The sequence below is a fragment of the Lemur catta genome, chromosome 1 (assembly GCF_020740605.2).
Source record: "Lemur catta isolate mLemCat1 chromosome 1, mLemCat1.pri, whole genome shotgun sequence".
Lineage (NCBI taxonomy): Eukaryota > Metazoa > Chordata > Mammalia > Primates > Lemuridae > Lemur > Lemur catta.
In genome coordinates this window covers 174351045-174370869 of record NC_059128.1, presented here as the reverse complement: position 1 = coordinate 174370869, position 19825 = coordinate 174351045, and the positions used below count along the sequence as shown (strand labels likewise).

At 35.7% G+C, this 19825-nt stretch overlaps 1 protein-coding gene across 2 annotated transcripts in view; it reads right to left on the bottom strand.

Annotated features, from left to right (window-relative positions):
• Nucleotides 1-8420: 8420 nt before the first annotated feature.
• The window catches only part of PLS1 (plastin 1), a 113575-nt gene continuing 102170 nt past the window's right edge, over nt 8421-19825 (bottom strand). Inside the window, exons 13-16 of one of the 2 annotated variants that reach the window (XM_045539390.1) lie at nt 18154-18287; nt 17573-17696; nt 10464-10588; nt 8421-10218 (exon numbers count right to left, since the gene is read on the bottom strand). In XM_045539390.1, coding sequence (XP_045395346.1) covers nt 10083-10218; nt 10464-10588; nt 17573-17696; nt 18154-18287 — 519 coding nt within the window. In that variant the 3' untranslated portion in view covers nt 8421-10082. Of the gene's footprint in view, nt 10219-10463; nt 10589-17136; nt 17218-17572; nt 17697-18153; nt 18288-19825 lie in introns of those variants that run through there. The other variant, XM_045539391.1, reaches the window with a different exon arrangement.

Genomic DNA, 19825 nt, shown 5'->3' with positions numbered 1-19825 from the left:
GAATGTCAAAATTGCTCATTGTAAATTTGTGGCCAGTGAACACAGTGGTACATATTTGTATTTGTGTGTGTGTGCTTACACACTCTTTGTAGTTTTGTAAAATTTTTAAATGCACCCTGATGCATTCAAAACTTAACAGAGTGTTAGAAGGTTAAAATTCGAATGGCTCAGAACTATGGGAGGGGCGGGGTTGGGAGGGAGAAAAAGAAAGGGATAGATATGTAGACACACATATCGTTTCACTGTATTTTATTTTTTTATATTTTTTATTTCAGCATATTATAGGGGTACAAATGTTTAGGTTACATACATTGCCTTTGCCTCACCCTAGTCAGAGCTTCAAGCATGTCCATCCCCCAGATGGTGTGCACCGCACCCATTAGTTGTGTATATACCCATCCCCTCCTCCCTGCTCCCATCTGCCCGACCCCCAATAAATGTTATTACTACATGTGCACTTAAATGTTGATCAGTTAATACCAATTTTTTTTTATTCTTATTTCAGGATATTGTGGGGGTACAAAAGTTTAGGTCACGTATATTGCCCTTACCCCCACACCCCCCCAAGTCAGAGCTTCAAACGTGTCCATCCCCTAGACAGTGCGCATCACACTCATTATGTATGTATACACCCATCCCCTCCCCCACCCACATCTGCCCGACACCCAATCAATGTTATTCCTAAATGTGCTCTTAGGTGATGATCAGTGAAACCAATTTGATGGTGAGTACATGTGGTGCTTATTTTTCCATTCTTGGGATACTTCACTTAGTAGAATGGCTTCCAACTCTTTCCAGGAAAATACAAGAGGTGCTATATCACCATTGTTTCTTATAGCTGAGTAGTACTCCATGGTATACATATACCACATTTTATTAATCTACTCATGTAGTGATGGGCACTTGGGTTGTTTCCACATCTTCGCAGTTGTGAATTGTGTTGCATAAACATTTGGGTGCAGATATCCTTGTTATAGAATGTCTTTTGTTCTTTTGGGTAGATGCCCAGTAATGGGATTGCTGGATCAAATGGTAGGTCTACTTGTATTTGTTTAAGGTATCTCCATATTGCTTTCCACAGAGGTTGCACTAGTTTGCAGTCCCACCAGCAGTGTATGAGTGTTCCTATCTCTCTGCATCTATGCCAACATTTGTTGTTGTGGGACTTTTTGATAAAGGCCCTTCTTACTGGAGTTAAGTGATATCTCATTGTGGTTTTGATTTGCATTTCCCTGATGATTAGAGATGTTGACCATTTTTTCATATGTTTGTTGGCCATTCTGTCTTCTTTTGAAAAATTTCTGTTCGTGTCCTTTGCCCACTTTTTGATAGGGTTGTTTGATTTTGTTCTTGCTGATTTTCCTGAGTTCTAAATAGATTCTAGTTATCAGTCCTTTATCGGATGTGTAGCATGCGAAAATTTTTTCCCATTGTGTAGGTTGTCTGTTTGCTCTTGTGACAGTTTCTTTGGCTGTGCAGAAGCTTTTTAATTTACTCAGGTCCCATTTATTTATTTTTGTTGTTGCTGTGATTGCCTTTGGGGTTTTCTTCATAAATTCTTTGCCTAGACCAATGTCTATAAGAGTCTTTCCCACATTTTCTTCTAGAATTCTAATAGTTTCACTCCTAAGGTTTAAGTCTGTTATCCACCGTGATTTGATTTTTGTGAGAGGGAAAGGTGTGGGTCCTGTTTCAGTCTTCTACATGTGGCTATACAGTTTTCCCAGCACCATTTATTGAATAAGGATTCTTTTCCCCAGAGTATGTTTTTGTCTGCTTTGTCAAAGATTAGATGGCTATATGAGGATGGTTTTATATCTGGATTCTCCATTCTGTTCCACTGGTCTGTGTCCCTGTTCTTGTGCCAATACCAAGCTGTTTTAATAACCACAGCCTTGTAGTATAGTTTGAAGTCTGGTAAATTAATACCTCCCATTTTGTTCTTATTGCTTAAAATTGCTTTTGCTAAACGGGGTCTTCTCTGGTTCCAAACAAAGCATAAAATTATTTTTTCTATATCTCTGAAAAATTATGTTGGTAATTTAATAGGGATTGCATTCAATCTGTAGATCACTTTGGGTAGTATAGACATTTTAACAAAGTTGTTTCTTCCAATCCATGAGCATGGTATGGTTTTTCACCTGTTTACGTGCTCTGCAATTTCCTTCCTCAGTGTTTCATAGTTCTCCCTGTAAAGGTCTTTTACCTCCTTAAATGTATTCCTAGGTACTTTCTTTGTTGCTATCATGAAGGGTATTGAGTCTTTGATTTGGTTCTCAGTTTGACTATTATTGGCATATATGAATGCCTCTGATTTGTGTGTACTGATTTTCTATCCTGAGACTCTACTGAATTCATTTATCAGTTCCAGGAGTCTCTTGGTTGAATCCTTGGGGTTTTCTAGATATAATATCATATCATCCGCAAAGAGTGAGAGTTTGATTTCTTCTGTCCCCATTTGGACACCCTTGATTCTGCTCTCTTGCCTGATTGCTCTGGCAAGGACTTCCAGCAGTGTGTTGAATAGCAGTGGGGACAGTAGGCAACCTTATCTGGTTCCAGTTCTAAGTGAGAAGGCTTTCAATTTTTCCCCATTCAGTATGATGCTGGCTGTGGGTTTGTCATATATGGCTTGTATCATTTTTAGGTAGGCCGCGTCTATGCCTATTTTGTTAAGCGTTCTTATCATACAAGGGTGTTGAATTTTGTCAAATGCTTTCTCTGCATCTATTGAGAGGATCATATGGTCTTTGTTTTTGCTTCTATATGTGTGGTATATTACATTTATAGATTTGTGTATGTTCAACCATCCCTGCATCTCTGGGATGAAGCCCAGTTGGTCATGATGGATTATTTTCTTGATAAATACCTGGATTCGATTTGCTAGGATTTTATTGAGAATTTTTGCATCTATATTCATGAGGGATATTGGCCTGTAGTTTTCTATTTTTGTTGCGTCCTTTCCTGGTTTTGGTATTAGAGTTATGTTGGCTTCATAAAATGTGTTGGGGAGGATTCCATATTTTTTTTTTTTATTTCAGCTCATCATGGGGGTACATAAGTTCAGGTTATATACAATGTCCATGTCCTGCCCATTCCCCCGAGTCAGAGCCTCAAGCGTGTCCATTCTCCAGACAGTGCTCCTGGCACTCACCATGTAGTCATACCTCCATCCCCTCCCCCCACCCCCACCTCCCCGAGTCAGCACCCTCAAGCATGACCATTCCCCAGGCGGTGCGCAACGCATTCATAATGTAGGCATACACCCATCCCCTCCCCCCACCCCCCATCTCAGTCTGATATCTAATTGGTACCGTTCCCCGATGTGCATTTAGGTGATGATCAGGGAAACCAATTTTCTGGTGAGTACGTATGATGCTTGTTTTTCCATTCTTTGGATACATCACTTAATATAATGGGTTCCAACTCTCTTCAGGAGAACCAAAGAGATGTCATATCACCGTTATTTCTTATACCTGAGTAATACTCCATGGTATACATATACCACAGTTTACTAATCCATTCTTGGATTGATGGGCATTTGGATTGTTTCCACGTCTTTGCAATTGTGAATTGTGCTGCTATAAACATTCGGGTACAGGTGTCTTTGTTGTAGAATGACTTTTGTTCTTCTGGGTAGATGCCCAATAATGGGATTGCTGGATCGAATGGTAGGTCTACCTGAATCTGTTTAAGGTATCTCCGTAATGCTTTCCACAGGGGTTGCACTAGTTTGCAGTCCCACCAGCAGTGCATGAGTGTTCCTGTCTCTCTGCATCCACGCCAACATGTGTTGCTTTGGGACTTTTTGATAAAGGCCATTCTCACTGGAGTTAAGTGATATCTCATTGTGGTTTTGATTTGCATTTCCCTGATGATTAGGGACGTCGAGCATTTTTTCAGATGTTTGTTGGCCTTTCTTATATCTTCTTTTGAAAAATTTCTATTTGTGTCCTTTGCCCATTTTTTGATAGGGTTGTTTGATTTTTTCTTGCTGATTTTCCTGAGTTCTAAATAGATTCTTGTTATCAGACCTTTATCTGATGTGTAGTATGCAAAAATTTTTTCCCATTCTGTAGGCTGTTTATTTTTGTGACAGTTTCTTGGGCTGTGCAGAAGCTTTTTAATTTAATCAGGTCCCATTCGTTTATTTTTGTTGTTGCTGTGATTGCCTTAGGGGTTTTCTTCATAAATTCTTTGCCTAGACCAATGTCTATAAGAGTCTTTCCTACATTTTCTTCTAGAATTCTAATAGTTTCCCCTCTAAGATTTAGGTCTGTTAGCCACCGTGATTTGATTTTTGTGAGAGGTGAAAGCTGTGGGTCCTGTTTTAGTCTTCTACATGTAGCTATCCAGTTTTCCCAGCACCATTTATTAAATAAGGAATCTTTTCCCCAGAGTATGTTTTTGTCTGCTTTGTCAAAGATTAGATGGCTATATGAGGATGGTTTTATGTTTGGATTTTCTGTTCTGTTCCATTGGTCTGTGTCCCTGCACTTGTGCCAATACCAAGCAGTTTTAATAATCACAGCTTTGTAGTATAGTTTGAAGTCTGACAAATTAATACCTCCCATTTTGTTTTTGTTGCTTGAAATTGCTTTTGCTAAACGGGGTCTTCTCTGGTTCCACACAAAGCGTAGAATTATTCTTTCTATATCTGTGAAAAATGATATTGGTAATTTAATAGGGATTGCATTGAATTTGTAGATAACTTTGGGCAGAATAGTCATTTTAACAATGTTGATTCTTCCGATCCACGAGCATGGTATGGTTTTCCACCTATTTACATGTTCTGCGATTTCCTTCCTCAGTGTTTCATAGTTCTCCCTATAGAGGTCCTTTACCTCCTTAGGTAAATATATTCCTAGGTATTTTATTTTCTTTGTTGCGATTTTGAAAGGCATTGAGTCCTTAATTAGGTTCTCCGTTTGACTGTCATTGGCATATATGAATGCCTCTGATTTGTGTGTATTGATTTTGTATCCCGAGACTTTACTGAATTCATTGATCAATTCCAGGAGTCTCTTGGTTGAATCCTTGGGGTTTTCTAGATATAACATCATATCATCAGCAAAGAGTGAGAGTTTGATCTCTTCTTTCCCTATTTGGACTCCCTTGATTCTGCTCTCTTGCCTGATAGCTCTTGCAAGGACTTCCAATACTATGTTGAAAAGTAAGGGAGACAGTGGGCAGCCTTGTCTGGTTCCCGTTTGAAGTAGGAAGGCTTTCAATTTTTCCCCATTCAGTATGATGGTGGCTGTAGGTTTGTCATATATGGCCTGTATCATATTTAGATAGGCCCCGTCTATGCCTATTTTGTTAAGTGTTCTTATCATAAAAGGGTGTTGAATTTTGTCAAATGCTTTTTCTGCATCTATTGAGAGGATCATATGATCTTTATTTTTGCTTCTATTTATGTGGTGAATTACGTTTATAGATTTGCATATGTTAAACCATCCCTGCATCTCTGGGATGAAGCCCACTTGGTCATGATGGATTATTTTTTTGATAAGCACTTGGATTCGATTTGCTAGGATTTTATTGAGAATTTTTGCATCTATATTCATGATGGATATTGGTCTGTAGTTTTCTTTTTTTGTTGCATCCTTTCCTGGTTTTGGTATTAAAATTATGTTGGCTTGGTAAAATGTATTGGGGAGAATTCCATCCTTCTTGATAATGGAGAATAGTTTACGTAGGATGGACACCAGATCTTCTTTGTAGGTATGGTAAAATTCAGGTGTGAACCCATGTGGTCCAGGGCTTTTCTTTTTGGGAAGGTTTTTTATTGCTGTTTCAATTTCAGATCTAGATATTGGTCTATTCAGGAATTCTGTTTCTTCCTGGTTGAGCCTGGGAAGCCTGTGTGTTTCTAAAAATTGGTCCATTTCCTCCTCATTTTCCAATTTGTGTGCATAAAGATTTTTGTAAAATTCATAGATGATGTCATGTATCTCTGTGGCATTGGTCATGATTTCTCCTTTCATGTTCCTGATGGAGGTAATTAGAGTTTTTTTTCTTTTCCATATTTCTTGATGTTGCGGGACAACTTTTGTAGGATAGGCACCAGTTCTTCTTTGTAGGTGTGGTAAAATTCGGGTGTGAAGCCATCTGGTTCTGGGCTTTTCTTTTTGGGGAGGTTTTTTATTGCTGTTTTGATTTCAGTTCTTGATATTGGTCTGTTCAGGAATTCTATTTCTTCCTGGTTGAGCCCAGGGAGGTTGTGTGTTTCTAAAAATTTGTCTGTTTCCTCCACATTTTCCAATTTGTGTGCATAAAGGTTTTCGTAGAATTCATAGATGATATCTTGTATCTCTGTGGCATCAGTTGTAATTTCTCCTTTCATGTTCCTGATGGAGGTTATTAGAGATTTTTCTTTTCTGGTCTTAGTCTAGCCAAAGGTGTGTCGATTTTGTTTATCTTTTCAAAGAACCAACTTTTTGTTTTATTAATCTCCCATATAGTTTTCCTGTTGTCCACTTCATTTAGTTCTGATTTGATCTTATTAATTTCACTCCTTCTGCTGGGTTTGGGATCGGTCTGTCCTTCTTTCTCCAGCTCTTTGAGTCTATTCATTAGATTGTCTATTTGTAAATTTTTTGTCTTTTTGATATAGGCATTTATGGAAATAAACTTTCCTCTCAGTACTGCTTTAGCTGTGTCCCACAGATTTTGATAACTTGTGTCTCCTTTGTCATTTAGTTCAAAGAATCTTTTGATTTCCATCTTGATTTCCTCGTTTATGAAATGATCATTCAGGAGAAGGTTGTTTAGCTTCCACGACTTTGAGTAGAAATGAGAATTTCTGTTAGGGTTGATTTCTACTTTTATTCCACTGTGATATGAGAAGATGCATGGTATAATTTCTATTTTTTTAAATTTTTTAAGACATGCTTTGTGTCCTAGGATATGGTCAATCTTAGAGAATGTCCCATGAGCTGATGAGAAGAATGTATAATCAGTGGAGTCTGGATAGAATGTCCTGTAAATGTGAGTCAGGCCCATTTGTTCTAGCGTTCTATTTAAGTCCATTATTTCTTTGTTTATTTTCTGTTTGGAGGATCTGTCCTGTGCTGTCAGTGGGGTGTTGAAGTCTCTGGCTATTACGGTGTTGCTGTTTATCATTTGGTTTAGTTCAAGTAGCATTTGCTTTATGAATCTGGGTGCACCTAAGTTGGGTGCATACATATTAAGTATAGTTATGTCTTCTTGTTGAACTGTACCCTTCACCATCATATAGTGACCATCTTTGTCTCTCATTACTTTTGTTGATTTAAAAACTAAGTTATCTGAAATTAAAACCGCCACGCCAATCATTTCACTTTAATCTGAAGCTTTTTCAAGTTTCTGGGCTTAGATGATTCTTTATCCAGAGGACTCCCACAGGGGGTGAATTAACCTCCAAGATTCAGGGGAATTCCAACCTACTTCAGTAGATAATCCTAGGAGGCATTCCAAAGTGCTGAGTCCTGTACCTACTTCAACGCAAGCCATTATTGCAACTGCAACCTATTCTTCAGAAGTCTTTTGGGATCATCTCCAATGCAGACTACCCTTTCTTGCCTCTGTTTATCCAGCATAAATTGGGGTATTTTAACATCACCTATGTGATCTATCAGTTTATTCTGCATATGTGATATGGAGACCAATGATAGAGTTATGATGAACAGTGGCATGCAAGATTCAGAAGGAACATAATACTCAAAGCAACTCACCCAAACCACATGTACAAAAGAGCAGTCACAACTCCAGTCAGAGAAGAAAAAAAATACAGATTTAGATCTAGTCCTACAAGTAGGATAGACCCTATCTACATCTCCAGACTCTCTACCTCTCCCTCACTTCTCTCAGGCTACATTTGCCTGTTTCTTTTCTATAATGCCTATGACACTCTTCCTGCCTCAGGGCCTTTACACTTGTTGTCTCTGCTGAACACTCATAATCTAGATATCACATCCTTCGAGAGACCTTCCCTGACCACCCAAATTAAAATAATCTCCACCCCATTTCCCAAGTCAGTCTCTATCATGTTACCCTATTTCTTCTACTACATTATTACTATCTAAAATTCCTGTTTATCATGTTTTTCTCCACTAGGATATAAGATACATGAGGAGACTTCTATAATTTTCTCAGCTGAATCCCTAGTGGCTAGAACTTGGATAACAGACAAATTTGTTAATGAATTAACTCAAATTATTTCATAACAAACTAAATTTTAGTAATCATATAGTTGGTTTTTAATAAAACTTCATATTAAAGAACAAAAGAATTACCCTCACACCTCCAAAGAAATGATCTAATACAATTTTTTTGTTTGTTTTACTAATTCATTTAGTAATTTTCTTTTCTGGAAAATAAGCTTATGCTAGACTCATTTTCAAGGCTATTTCTCTTCAAATGAAATAAATACTGACACATTTCTACATACACAGCATTTTTATTAAATATACTTTGTGACAAAAGAACACCCTAAAGTGCCAAATTTCATGTAAATCAGATAACTTAGTAAGTATAACAGTGAAAAAAATCAAAGGGGGAAACATGAATCAAATAATTTCATAAAAGAGCAAGAACATATCTTAATCTTCATATAAGAAAACAATCATCAAAATATAAAAGGGAAAGAAGTCTCTTATTGAAGAATATATTTCAAAATTCCACCTGTTGATCATTTCATTTAAAAAATCCTATTCTAAACACATGGCAGTCTCACTCTTACCAACATGTATGTTTTAATCCATGGTAGAAGGGGGATTTATGCTACTCATTGACACTGGGATAAAGTAACATTTTTTCTACACAGCCGTATTGCTCACTGGTGCTAACAGTAGAAATTGAAGGAAGTAGATTTCTGGATTCAGTTGTTAACAGCAGAATCAGTCTAATGCTAAAAATTCAGAAAAAAATAGGTCTCAAACTTTAGCTATTCCCAGGTAACAAACATTAACAAAACATTGCCAATTTGTAAGATGCTGTGAAAAAAAAAATGTGAAAACAATTTGTTAAATATTAGCTTTATATTACTTTCTACTAAAGATATTCAGTGGGCATATTCCGAATTATATAGGGTTTCAGTATAGACCTAACCTAACAAGTGAAGTATGAAGCCAACAGGAGTGTCAACATGTCTTGGGATGTTCTAGCCAGTGTTTGGCTACAAGTATTTTTAAGGAGTCAGTTGAAAAATAACTACATGCACATTCAAGATTTATAAAAGAAATCTTCATTTATCAGATATCCACAAACTGAAATGTGTCATACATGTTGTGGGGCAAAATAAATACTTAATAGTTGGCTGACTGACCAATTATACATACCATTTAAGAAAATCTGGGTAATTCAGATGCAAAAAATATGTATGCACAGATATTTCTCTAGTAATATCCCACCAACATATATATGCTACACATCATAGTTAAAGCTATATTACCAAACTAGGATATGTAAGGTGTCAATCCAGTTAAAATTAAGTTTTGAGTAAAAAGCTCCTGCTACTTATACAAGAGAGTGAACTTTGGGGTTTATTCAAGAATTAGTTCTCATATATAAAAAGTTTAATGTTATTGAATACTTGTCATTTTAAAATTTTAGATAACATAGAAATTTACAGAAGTGTTTTAGACCACTTTATATATTTGGAGGAAGAAAATAAAAAGAATAATCTGGATCATGACTTTGCATTTATGATCGAAAGTAAATAACACCAAAAAAAAAATTAGAACACATTTCACAGCAGAACCTGAAAAATCTTTTTTGTATTGATCTTTTTTGAACCATGAAAAAGAATGAATTAATCTTGTTTTAATAAGACTTTCAGGAAACAAAAATAATTTAATCATGAAGTATCAGCTTGATAATGAACATATTTTATTATCAGTATTGACTGGTAAATTAACTGTTACCCAAAAGGGTTGACAAGTTCTAACTAGTATGAACAAGATATTGAATTCATTAATGAATGTATAACTATTTTGAACATACAAATAATCTCTATGGTTTTATACCCACTATATTTCAGAATTCTGTAAACTGTGAGGCAGTGTGTTTAATGTGGCAGAAAAATCATATTAAATGTTTCATTATTTTATTCTGTTCAGTCCTTTTCCCATTAAGCAAGCAAACACCGTCATAACCATCTTTGGTTTCACTTCTACGAGGTCATCAGGTAACGCATATATCCGGGCACCAATCTTTCGAGCAACTGAAATGGCATATCTTAAAGAGACAAGAAAAATATTTTGGTGTTTGTTATCTACTGTATTTTTACTTAATATATTTTAACAAAAGAATGAAATGTTTTGATAAGATTAACTTGACAAAAAGGTTAACTTTATCAGTCTTAAATCATATTCCCCATACAAGTTGTACTTAAAAAAGAAATATGAACCTTAAGGACATAGAATTTTAAAAAATCAAACAGCCACTATGTTCTATTAATAATATAAACCACAAAGGCTTACTTAGCATTGTTCAGCTTGTCCTCATCAGATAAATTTTCTCTTTTGATCATTTCTTGACGAACTGCATTTGGTGCAATGGCATCTATTAAATCTAGGACTGGTAAACTAGTGCTAATAGATTTATCCTAGAAAATAAAGAATAGATGAATATTCATAAACATCTTTTAATTTTAATAAATATCAGACTTTTCTGGTCGCAGTTATATAACTGAAAGCAATCTATAAATTTTCCTTGTTCCTAATATTCAGCTTTTCTGCAACCAGCACATATAACAAACCATTTAATATACACTTTTCCGGGCCGGGTGCAGTGGCTCAGGCCTGTAATCCTAGCACTCTGGGAGGCCGAGGCGGGCAGATCGTTTGAGCTCAGGAGTTCGAGACCAGCCTGAGCAAGAGCGAGACCCCGTCTCTACTAAAAATGGAAAGAAATTATCTGGCCAACTAAAATATATATAGAAAAAATTAGCCGGGCATGGTGGCACATGCCTGTAGTCCCAGCTACTGGGGAGGCTGAGGCAGTAGGATCCCTTAAGCCCAGGAGTTTGAGGTTGCTGTAGGCTAGGCGGATGCCATGGCACTCACTGTAGCCCGGGCAACAAAGCAAGACTCTGTCTCAAAACAAAACAAACAAACAAAAAATATACACTTTTCCTTCAATCTTTTTACAAATTATAGTGTAGAGCTGTCACCATATCTGTATAAGATTTGTGGACATGACAATTCCTAAGAATGGTAACTATAATATCCATTCTGTAAAAAATAAATAACTTTTCAAAGGGAATAGAAGATGGATTTTTAATTAATAATTTTACAAATTCTAGTAATACTATATTTCTTAGACCATAAATTCCTAAGCCTTAATATTTTTCAGAAAGGATAATGAAATACTGGAAGGGAACTAACATTTACAAAGGCATTGTTCTTGTTGTTTTACATGTTTTATCTTATTTAATCTACCTTTTTAAATAAAGGAATTATAATCCCTCTTTTAAAAAAGATGAAGAAACACAAAGTTCAGAAAACTCAAGTGACTTGTTTACATAACCAGTAAGTACAGAACTTATATTTGAACCCATTATAGTCTCGCTGTAATGCACCCAAAATTCTCTCCATTTTGAAGTTACCTCTAAGGTAACTAAATTATAGTGGTAGTACGTTGAAAATGAAGTCAGAAATCCCCGTCTCAATTAACTTTACCACTTACCACTCCTTGAACAAATTATTTGTTCTCTTTCTCAGCCTGAATAGTGGCCACTGTTGCTTGCTTATCCAGAATCCACTCACTCCTTACTTCTTCCTCCATCCTAACAAAATCCATATTTTTGCTCTGTATCCATACCTCCCTCACATAGAAATGAGCTTCAAGGAAAGCTGATATCCACAACTCCAGGAGTGAACCTGAATTAGTCTGGGCTAAGCATTCTCAATGGGGACAGGGGGATAAACTTATTCCTTTTATATATAAAGTATACAGTGCATAAACAGATACATAGTATATCTCTACATTAAAATTTCATGGGGTCTAAAAAGATTCCTTAGGAGGACAATAATTAAAAAGTTAAAAAACACTGATCTAAGCCAAATAGAGTAATCCTATCCTGTTAACACAGTGATTTAATCTGGACCTACTTTAGGCTATGGGAAGCCAACAACCCCTCCTGGATGTGAATGAGAGGATGTAACCTGTGTCACAACCAGCAACTATCCTATAACCAAGAGGAAAATCAGCTTTAGGGTGAAGTTGGCACATTAGATGGCAAATCAGAGATGGAAAAAAACTTGAGTCTGAATGACAGTCTTCAATTATTGGCTAAACCAATCCTGAAGTCTGCCCTTCCTCAGGATTTCTGTTACTGTAGTCAATACCTTTCCTTTTGGTTTAAACCATTTTAAATGGGGTTTCTGTTAGTTAAAGCCAAGGTACCCTTCATAATCTCTAAAATGGAATGTCACAGGATTCTTGGGAATATTGAAATACTGAATAAGTGGAAGCTTTGAGTACAGTTCCTAGCCAAATGTCAGTTCTTAATAAATCTCTGATAAAACAATTTGAAGCCATGTGAAGAAGAGTAACAAGCTGCTTTTTTGAGCCATGATCTGTGAGCCACTTCATTTATTAATTTTAGAAAAATTTATATTTTTTGTTATCAGGAATGTTCATTTCATGATACAGATCTTTAGGGTAGAAGGTGGTGATGAAGGGTAAAAATAATTAGGGCCCTTAAGTCTATCTGATACTAGTAATCTGGATCTGGTTTTTTGGCATCTTCTCTATTTCTGAAAATCCTCATACCTCTTTTCTCAATGTATAGTCTGCCCGACCACCTACCTGAAAATCCCCTGGGGTACTTGTTAAAAGTGTAAATTTAGCCCCACTCTCAAATTAATAAGTCAGGTTATCTGTAGATAAGGCTGGGAATCAACATTTTTAGATGATTTTAATGTACATTTGTTTAATGTTCTAAAAACAAATTTTTTTTATTTTTTTATTTTTTTGTGAGACAGGGTCTTGCTTTGTTGCCCAAATGGGAGTGCAGTGGTGTGATCATAGCTCATTGCAACCTCCAACTCCCAAGCTCAAGCAATCCTCCTGGCTCAGCCTCATGAGTAGCTAGGACTACAAGTGTACAACACTGCACCTGGTTAATTTTTTAAAAAATTTTTGTAGAGATGGAGTCTTACTATATTGCCCACGCTGATCTCAAACTCCTGGCCTCAAGCGATCCTCCCACCTCAGCCTCCTAAATTACAGGATTACAGGTGTGAGCCACTGTGCCCAGCATAATCTTAATATTTATATCATGCTAGAATATAAAATTTCTATGGGCTTACCTTTCATATATTTCTGTGATGATTCAAAAACACACAAGTGCCTTGTTTAATTTTGTTATATTTTGATTACTTTGGTATTTTATTTGGTATTTTAAATATTTCTTCATTTAGATTTAGGAAATAAGTATTTTTTCCACCTATTTCCTTATAATTCACCTTGAGAAAAGCTACTGAGTTGAATGAAAAATTTAAGTTTCTAAAGATATCAGATGTCTTATTCTCTTGTTTCCCATCAGGCCTATCTTTCAACTCCTCTGGTTTCTACAATATCAGTGAAAGACATTTTACTTTTGCAAAGGGGAAGGACTTATAGTGAAAACCCTTAGTTTAGTACATAAATACATTTCCATCATTTTTCCTTTTCCTTTCCTTAAGTTAATCATAAAGGAATTACTTAGGCAAAAAGAATCTAGAATCTTAATCTAGAAGTAGCCCAGAGTTTAGCCTGATTTTCCAGATACGAATTTTATCATCTCTTTCTCTTAATTTGATACATACTATTAGAACATTCCATTCCATTGCTCTTCCTGTCATCTTTAAAAATAAAAGTAGAAAAACAGTGATGTGTGGCCACCAGTGTTCCCTAAAAAGCTCAACAGGAACCACTTTGCATACAATGCCCTTTACATATTGGCAATGCCAACACTGTGATAAGGGCCCTTTATTGAGCCCTTAATATGTGCTCTTAGGTACTGTGAGCTTAGGTACTGTTAAGTTCTTTACATTTGTTAACTTATTTAGTCTGACAACAACCCTACAAGATAGGTATTCCCATTTTAGATATAGGGAAACTGAAGCACAGAGAAATTAATAACTTGCCTAAGGTCATACAGGTATTAAATGTTGAGCCAGAAGTAAGTTCTGTTTCATTCATCAATAGATGTAGCCCGGCTGTTAGTATAAACTGCTAATGTCCTAAAACAGATGCCCTTCTCATATCCTCCCATACTACCCTTAGCTGATTTATATAATATTGTTGACACCTCATACTGTAGTTCCTGTTTTCTTATTTGACTCCTTCCCTGAGCAGTGATCTCTTTGAAGGCACTATGTAGCCACAGTGATTAGCAAGGAACCTGACACAGGGTAAGCTTTGAATATTTACAGAATAAAGGAGCAATATGTCACACAGCTAATAAGTAACTGAGTTAATAGTCAAACCTAGAGCCACTCAACTCCAAAGCTTGGCTTTCAACCTGTAGGTAGATAGACCTGGATGTGAAATCCAGTTCTGCTTAAAAGTTGTATGACAGTGGACAAGTTATTTCTCTAATGCTCCAGTCCCCAACCCCTGGGCCATGAACCGGTACCAGTCCATGGCCTGTTAGGAACTGGGAGGCCGCATCACTACTTGAGCTCTGCCTCCTTCCCCACCCCACCACTCCACCCACCGACCCCCCTGGTGGAAAAATTGTCTTCCATGAAACTGGTCCCTGGTGCCAAAAAGGTTGGGGACCACTCACTGCTCTAATGCTCACCTTTTTGCTCATAGAGTTGAGAGAATTAAAAGAAACAATGTGCAAATTACTTAACACAGTGACACATAGGATTCAATAAATGGTAATTATGATTATTGTTATGTACTGACATACCACCTCCCTATCTTCATGATGAGGGAAAATTACTTTGCAACAAAAAGGGTAAATTTGTCTTTTTTAAAATTCCTAGTTATAGCACTGCCTTGGTTATGATTAAAATTTTTTAATAGTACCACTTATTATAGCCTTCAAACACAATGCCTTCTGTAGTTGGAAGAAAACCTCCCTCACCCCAACTGGTTTTTTTTTGGATTCACTGCCACATTTCTTTCTGTTTTTTTATTTTTTTAGAGACTGGGTCTCAATGTGTTGCTCAGGCTAGCCTTGAACTTCTGACCTCTTAAGATTCTCCTGCCTCAGCCTCTCAAGCAACTGAGACTATATAGGTGTATGCCATCACACCAGCTTTCACTGCTACATTTCTTAACTATTTGCACTGTCTTTAAAAATTTTATTATCAAGCACCTACTAAATGCCAAGCACCTTTGCAATGTTTCTGCCTCTTGAGTTCTAAGTAAAACTGTACTCTCAAGTCTGCTGTTATCTGTGAGAGCTCACTCTTAAAGGGTTTGTGTACTCCCATTTTCAACTTTTTTATTTAACTGATCACCAAGTGTGTATTCCTAGTTTTAATATCTCCTTTCATCTAACCCCCCATTTCCTGAAAATTACCTCAAATTCAACAAGCTTAAAACTGAATTCTTACCCTTTTCCAGAAAGTAGCTATACTTAATGACATCCCCATTTCTTTTAGTGTTACCTGTTTTCCAGTTACCCAGGCCCAAAACCTCAAGAGTTTTGAGTCATCTCTCTCCTCTGCTGTGCTATATCAAGAAGCCAAATATTAGCTCTTCTTTTGCAATAGCTCATAGCTGTCCATTCTTACCATTCCCTGTGCCCACATCCAACCCCATTCAGACCCTTATGGCTTCACACCTTAAGTACTGCTGTGGATTCTTATGCACTGACCTTACATTATACCATTATCTCTCCCACCCATCCTGCCCACCACATTCAGATTAGTCTTCCTATAATAATCGCCTTTTTTAAATAACTCCCTTTACTCAATATCCTTTATTTAGATCAAATTCCTCTACAATGTTCACCTAGTCTATATCTTGCACTACATCGCTTAGGGACCATCCTCTCTATTTCTCCTAACCTTCTGAGATTTGCCTTTTTGCAAGATGGACCTTTCTATCTTGTTACCCTTCTCTTTTTCTCCACCAAAAATTCAAATTCCTCTTCCATCTAAGACATTCAAATCCAACTTTCCCCATCTACTCTTCACTGACCATTCAGTTTGAAATATGATCATTGATATTAGACTTCTCATCCATAATAATATTAGTTGTATTACTTACTTGGATTTTTATCAGTTACTCTGTAGTATTGTTACTTTCTCAATTATACAAGTTTTGTCTCTCAAATAAATGGTAAAAATACTCTGAGGGCCAAATTAATTTCTTATACTTTATATCTTTTTCTTTACCTGGAAAAGTTACTTAATAGTAAGAACTCAATAAATATTAATTTGTTCCTAAATATTTTTACCACATATGATTTAATTATATGCTTAATATTTTCATGGATTGAGGTGCAAATGCATACAACTTTAACAATTTTAAAGAGTAACTGCCAATTAGAGAATTTTATAATACATCCCCATTGCTGTTTTACATTTTTAAGGTATGTTTTATGTTCAAAACAGAGAGAGACAAATCATGGACTGAAAATTACTTTTTTTAAAATAAGCAACAACAAAAACTCAATGTCATTAGTTCTTTCTAAGATAGAAAAGGGGAAAAAGCACTTGATCTAGGACTCAGGCAACATCTCTGCCAATATCCATCTGTCCTGTCAAATCCACTTTGGGCTTTAGTTTTTGGTAAAGATGAGTAGATTGAATTTATCAATTTCTGACATTTCTTCTACTCTACATGTTGTTAAACAGAGAGAACAAAGGCAAAGAGAGGAAAAAAAAATGGGTAGATATCTCTTAGCATAGCTTGATGTTTCATCTGTTTGCACTTTATTTCACTAAAAAAATACAAATTGCTGGTTTTTCACATATAATAAAATCACAAACACAAGGTATGAATGAATGAATATGTACAAGCAGACATGCTTATCTGTAGCTAACATTAGCTTGCATGCAAAAGCAAAATACAATGGAAATGCATGAAAATTAGTATGTATGTGCAGATTACATTTTGGGTACTTTATGAATCATCCACAAATGCTCAGAAGTGAGTGTTAAGTGCCATTATGAAGCCAGATGAAAGATTTTTTTTTCCTACCAGTTTTCTCAATTCCCACTTGAATCGGTTTGGCTGGCTCTGCTATGCCTTGGGAATGATGTCAATACAATTCTGAGACTGCTGCTAGGGAGCACAAAACATTATAGGTCCTATATAAAACAATGGCTTTTTATCTTTCTTTTTCATTTGACAATTGGATTTTTTTGGCTCTATTCTATTAATATTTCTTTTTAAAGATTAGATTACCAGACTCTGATAATATTAACCTGCATTTATACTTAATGGGACAATCAAAAATATAAGAATTCAAACTGCATATATCTAGTTTACATATGCCAAATAATTACTATTTCTAAACTCATAAATTGTGTGTTTCTGAGATATAACATTAATGTAATTCTGAGCCTCACCAATGTAATTCCCAATAAAAACTCCCTCCAAAACTTAAAAAAAATTTTTCAATACTCTTGATTACCTTAAAGCTGGAAATAGAAGTATGTTTGTTTGCACTTTTAAGAGTCTGATTGACCCACTTAATAATAATTTCATCATTTACTTTTTCACCCTCTCCAAGATCTGATAGCACATTCAATGTGTACCTGTAACAGAAAGGATGTATACTTAAGAATGAAAGAGGTAAAATTTGCTTTCACATCATTTATATCAATATTTAGATAAATATTTAAAAACTAGTTCAGTTCTAATAAATATTTCTAATTTTAGTCTGGCATTTGCACTTGGTTACATTCCAAAGTTACAAGCTCACTAATCAGAAACAAAAAACTACTATATGGTATTTTAAAAATTTAAAACAACTATACAAAGCCATTTTTAAGAGGCATTAAAAAAAGTGATGTGTTCCTAGATACTGACCCATTTTTTCATAAACTATAATTTATAAAAATGTGCAATCAACAATAAATCCTTTAGAAATTAAAATAGTTTGCATTGTATATTTCTTCTAGGTTCATTATTCTTCAAAAATAGCTAAAAGTTTAGTTCAAATGACTCATTGAAGGAAACTGACAGTGTTGCTATAAACATATCAGCTTTTACCTTCTCATCAGCTGCCATACCAATGCCAGAGTAAGTGTTGAGTTCCCTTCATTTAGGTCTTGCCCAGCAATGCCAACCAAGGAGAATTTGGCCTTATTCTTCCCAAGTTCCACTGCATAGTTACAGTTTTCAATCTATAAGTAAATAAAAGTTTTGGTATAAAAACAGATTTTTTGAAAACATATCTCCTAAATATGCCAGCCTAGTTCAGTCATTTGAAAAATAATTATGGTGCCATCTTAAATTATATGACCAAATTTCATTTCATAATGACACAGTGGTAGCAAAGAAATAATTGTTCTCATTTTATAGCTGAAGATATCAAAGCCCTGAGGGGTTAACCTACATAGAGGAACAACTGGCTAGAAAGTTGTAAGATACCCTCCACTCTAATAGCCTTTACTATCCAAGGTTACACAGCTTATTAGTGGCAAATCTTTGACTAAAAACCTAGGTTTCCTGAATTCCATTAATAGAAGTAATAGATTATGTTTTGTTTAAAGTTAAAGAATAGAGAAGAAAGCAATTGTTCTATTAAGAATCTAATTTCATCTGCCATATTCTTTACCCAGATCTCACTCTTCCTCTGAAATTCAGCTTTTGGCCCCACTTTTTTAAACAAGAGGCTACTAATGATCTATCCCTTGTTTGAACTCCTAAGAATGCTTTTTTATAATACTTACTGCACCGTCTTCTACTTAGCCTTTTGTGCATTTTCTTTTGGCAACCAGAGTATAAGCTCCTTTTAAAGGACAAAAACTTTTACATGTGTAAATATATATCATACTCTCCCCAGCCCAGGACCTAGCATAGTGCCCTGTCTACAGTAAAAATCCAATACAAAAACACCAAGTACATTATTTACCTACCTACCTACCTATTTCTAGTGATATAAATCCAGTTAAGCCCTTTCTCTAGTAAATGTTTTTGACTACCCTGGCTGGCCTCTATAGAGGTTTCTTACCTCCATCATCTAGTGCTATACTTACTATATCAGGACTTATATAAATTCTTATGTATCTTAGCCTTTTTGCTCTAGTGAAATTGTAAGCTCTCATAATCTTGTAATATCACCAGTAGGAAGAAAGTGCTTACTAAATACTTTTTGGAATAAAGTATACATTCAGTTAAGAAAAATAGAATAACTGGTATCTCTTAATTTTCTCTCCCTAATTAAGGACCATTACAAAACAATACAACCTGAGATACACATTTTTTTCCAAGAATGAGAAAATATTTCCAGGAAAGATGAGAAAGAGATCATACAAATAAAAGAATGTGTACAAGTTAAGTGGATACTGTTCTTATAAAAGAGAATCCAAATTCCCGAAGTTCAGTTTGTTACAAATAAAAATGCAAGAAGATCCTTTGAACCTGCTGTAATATCTGCCTGGTTCACTTCATAAATTAAACAAAATGTTTGCTATGTATTCATTTTTTAAAAATTCAAGGAGAAACTGGGAGCAGTAGTGCATGACTGTAGTCTCAGCTATTTGGGAGACTGAGGCAGGACAATCGCTTGAAGCCAGGAGTTTGAGGCTGTAGTGCTCTACGATTGTGCCTATGAACAGCCACTGCTCGTCACCCTGGGCAACATAGCGAGACCCTGTCTCTAAAAAGTAAAAAATTGAAAAAAATGCAAGTAGATAATATTCCAAATTTTTTTCCTAGT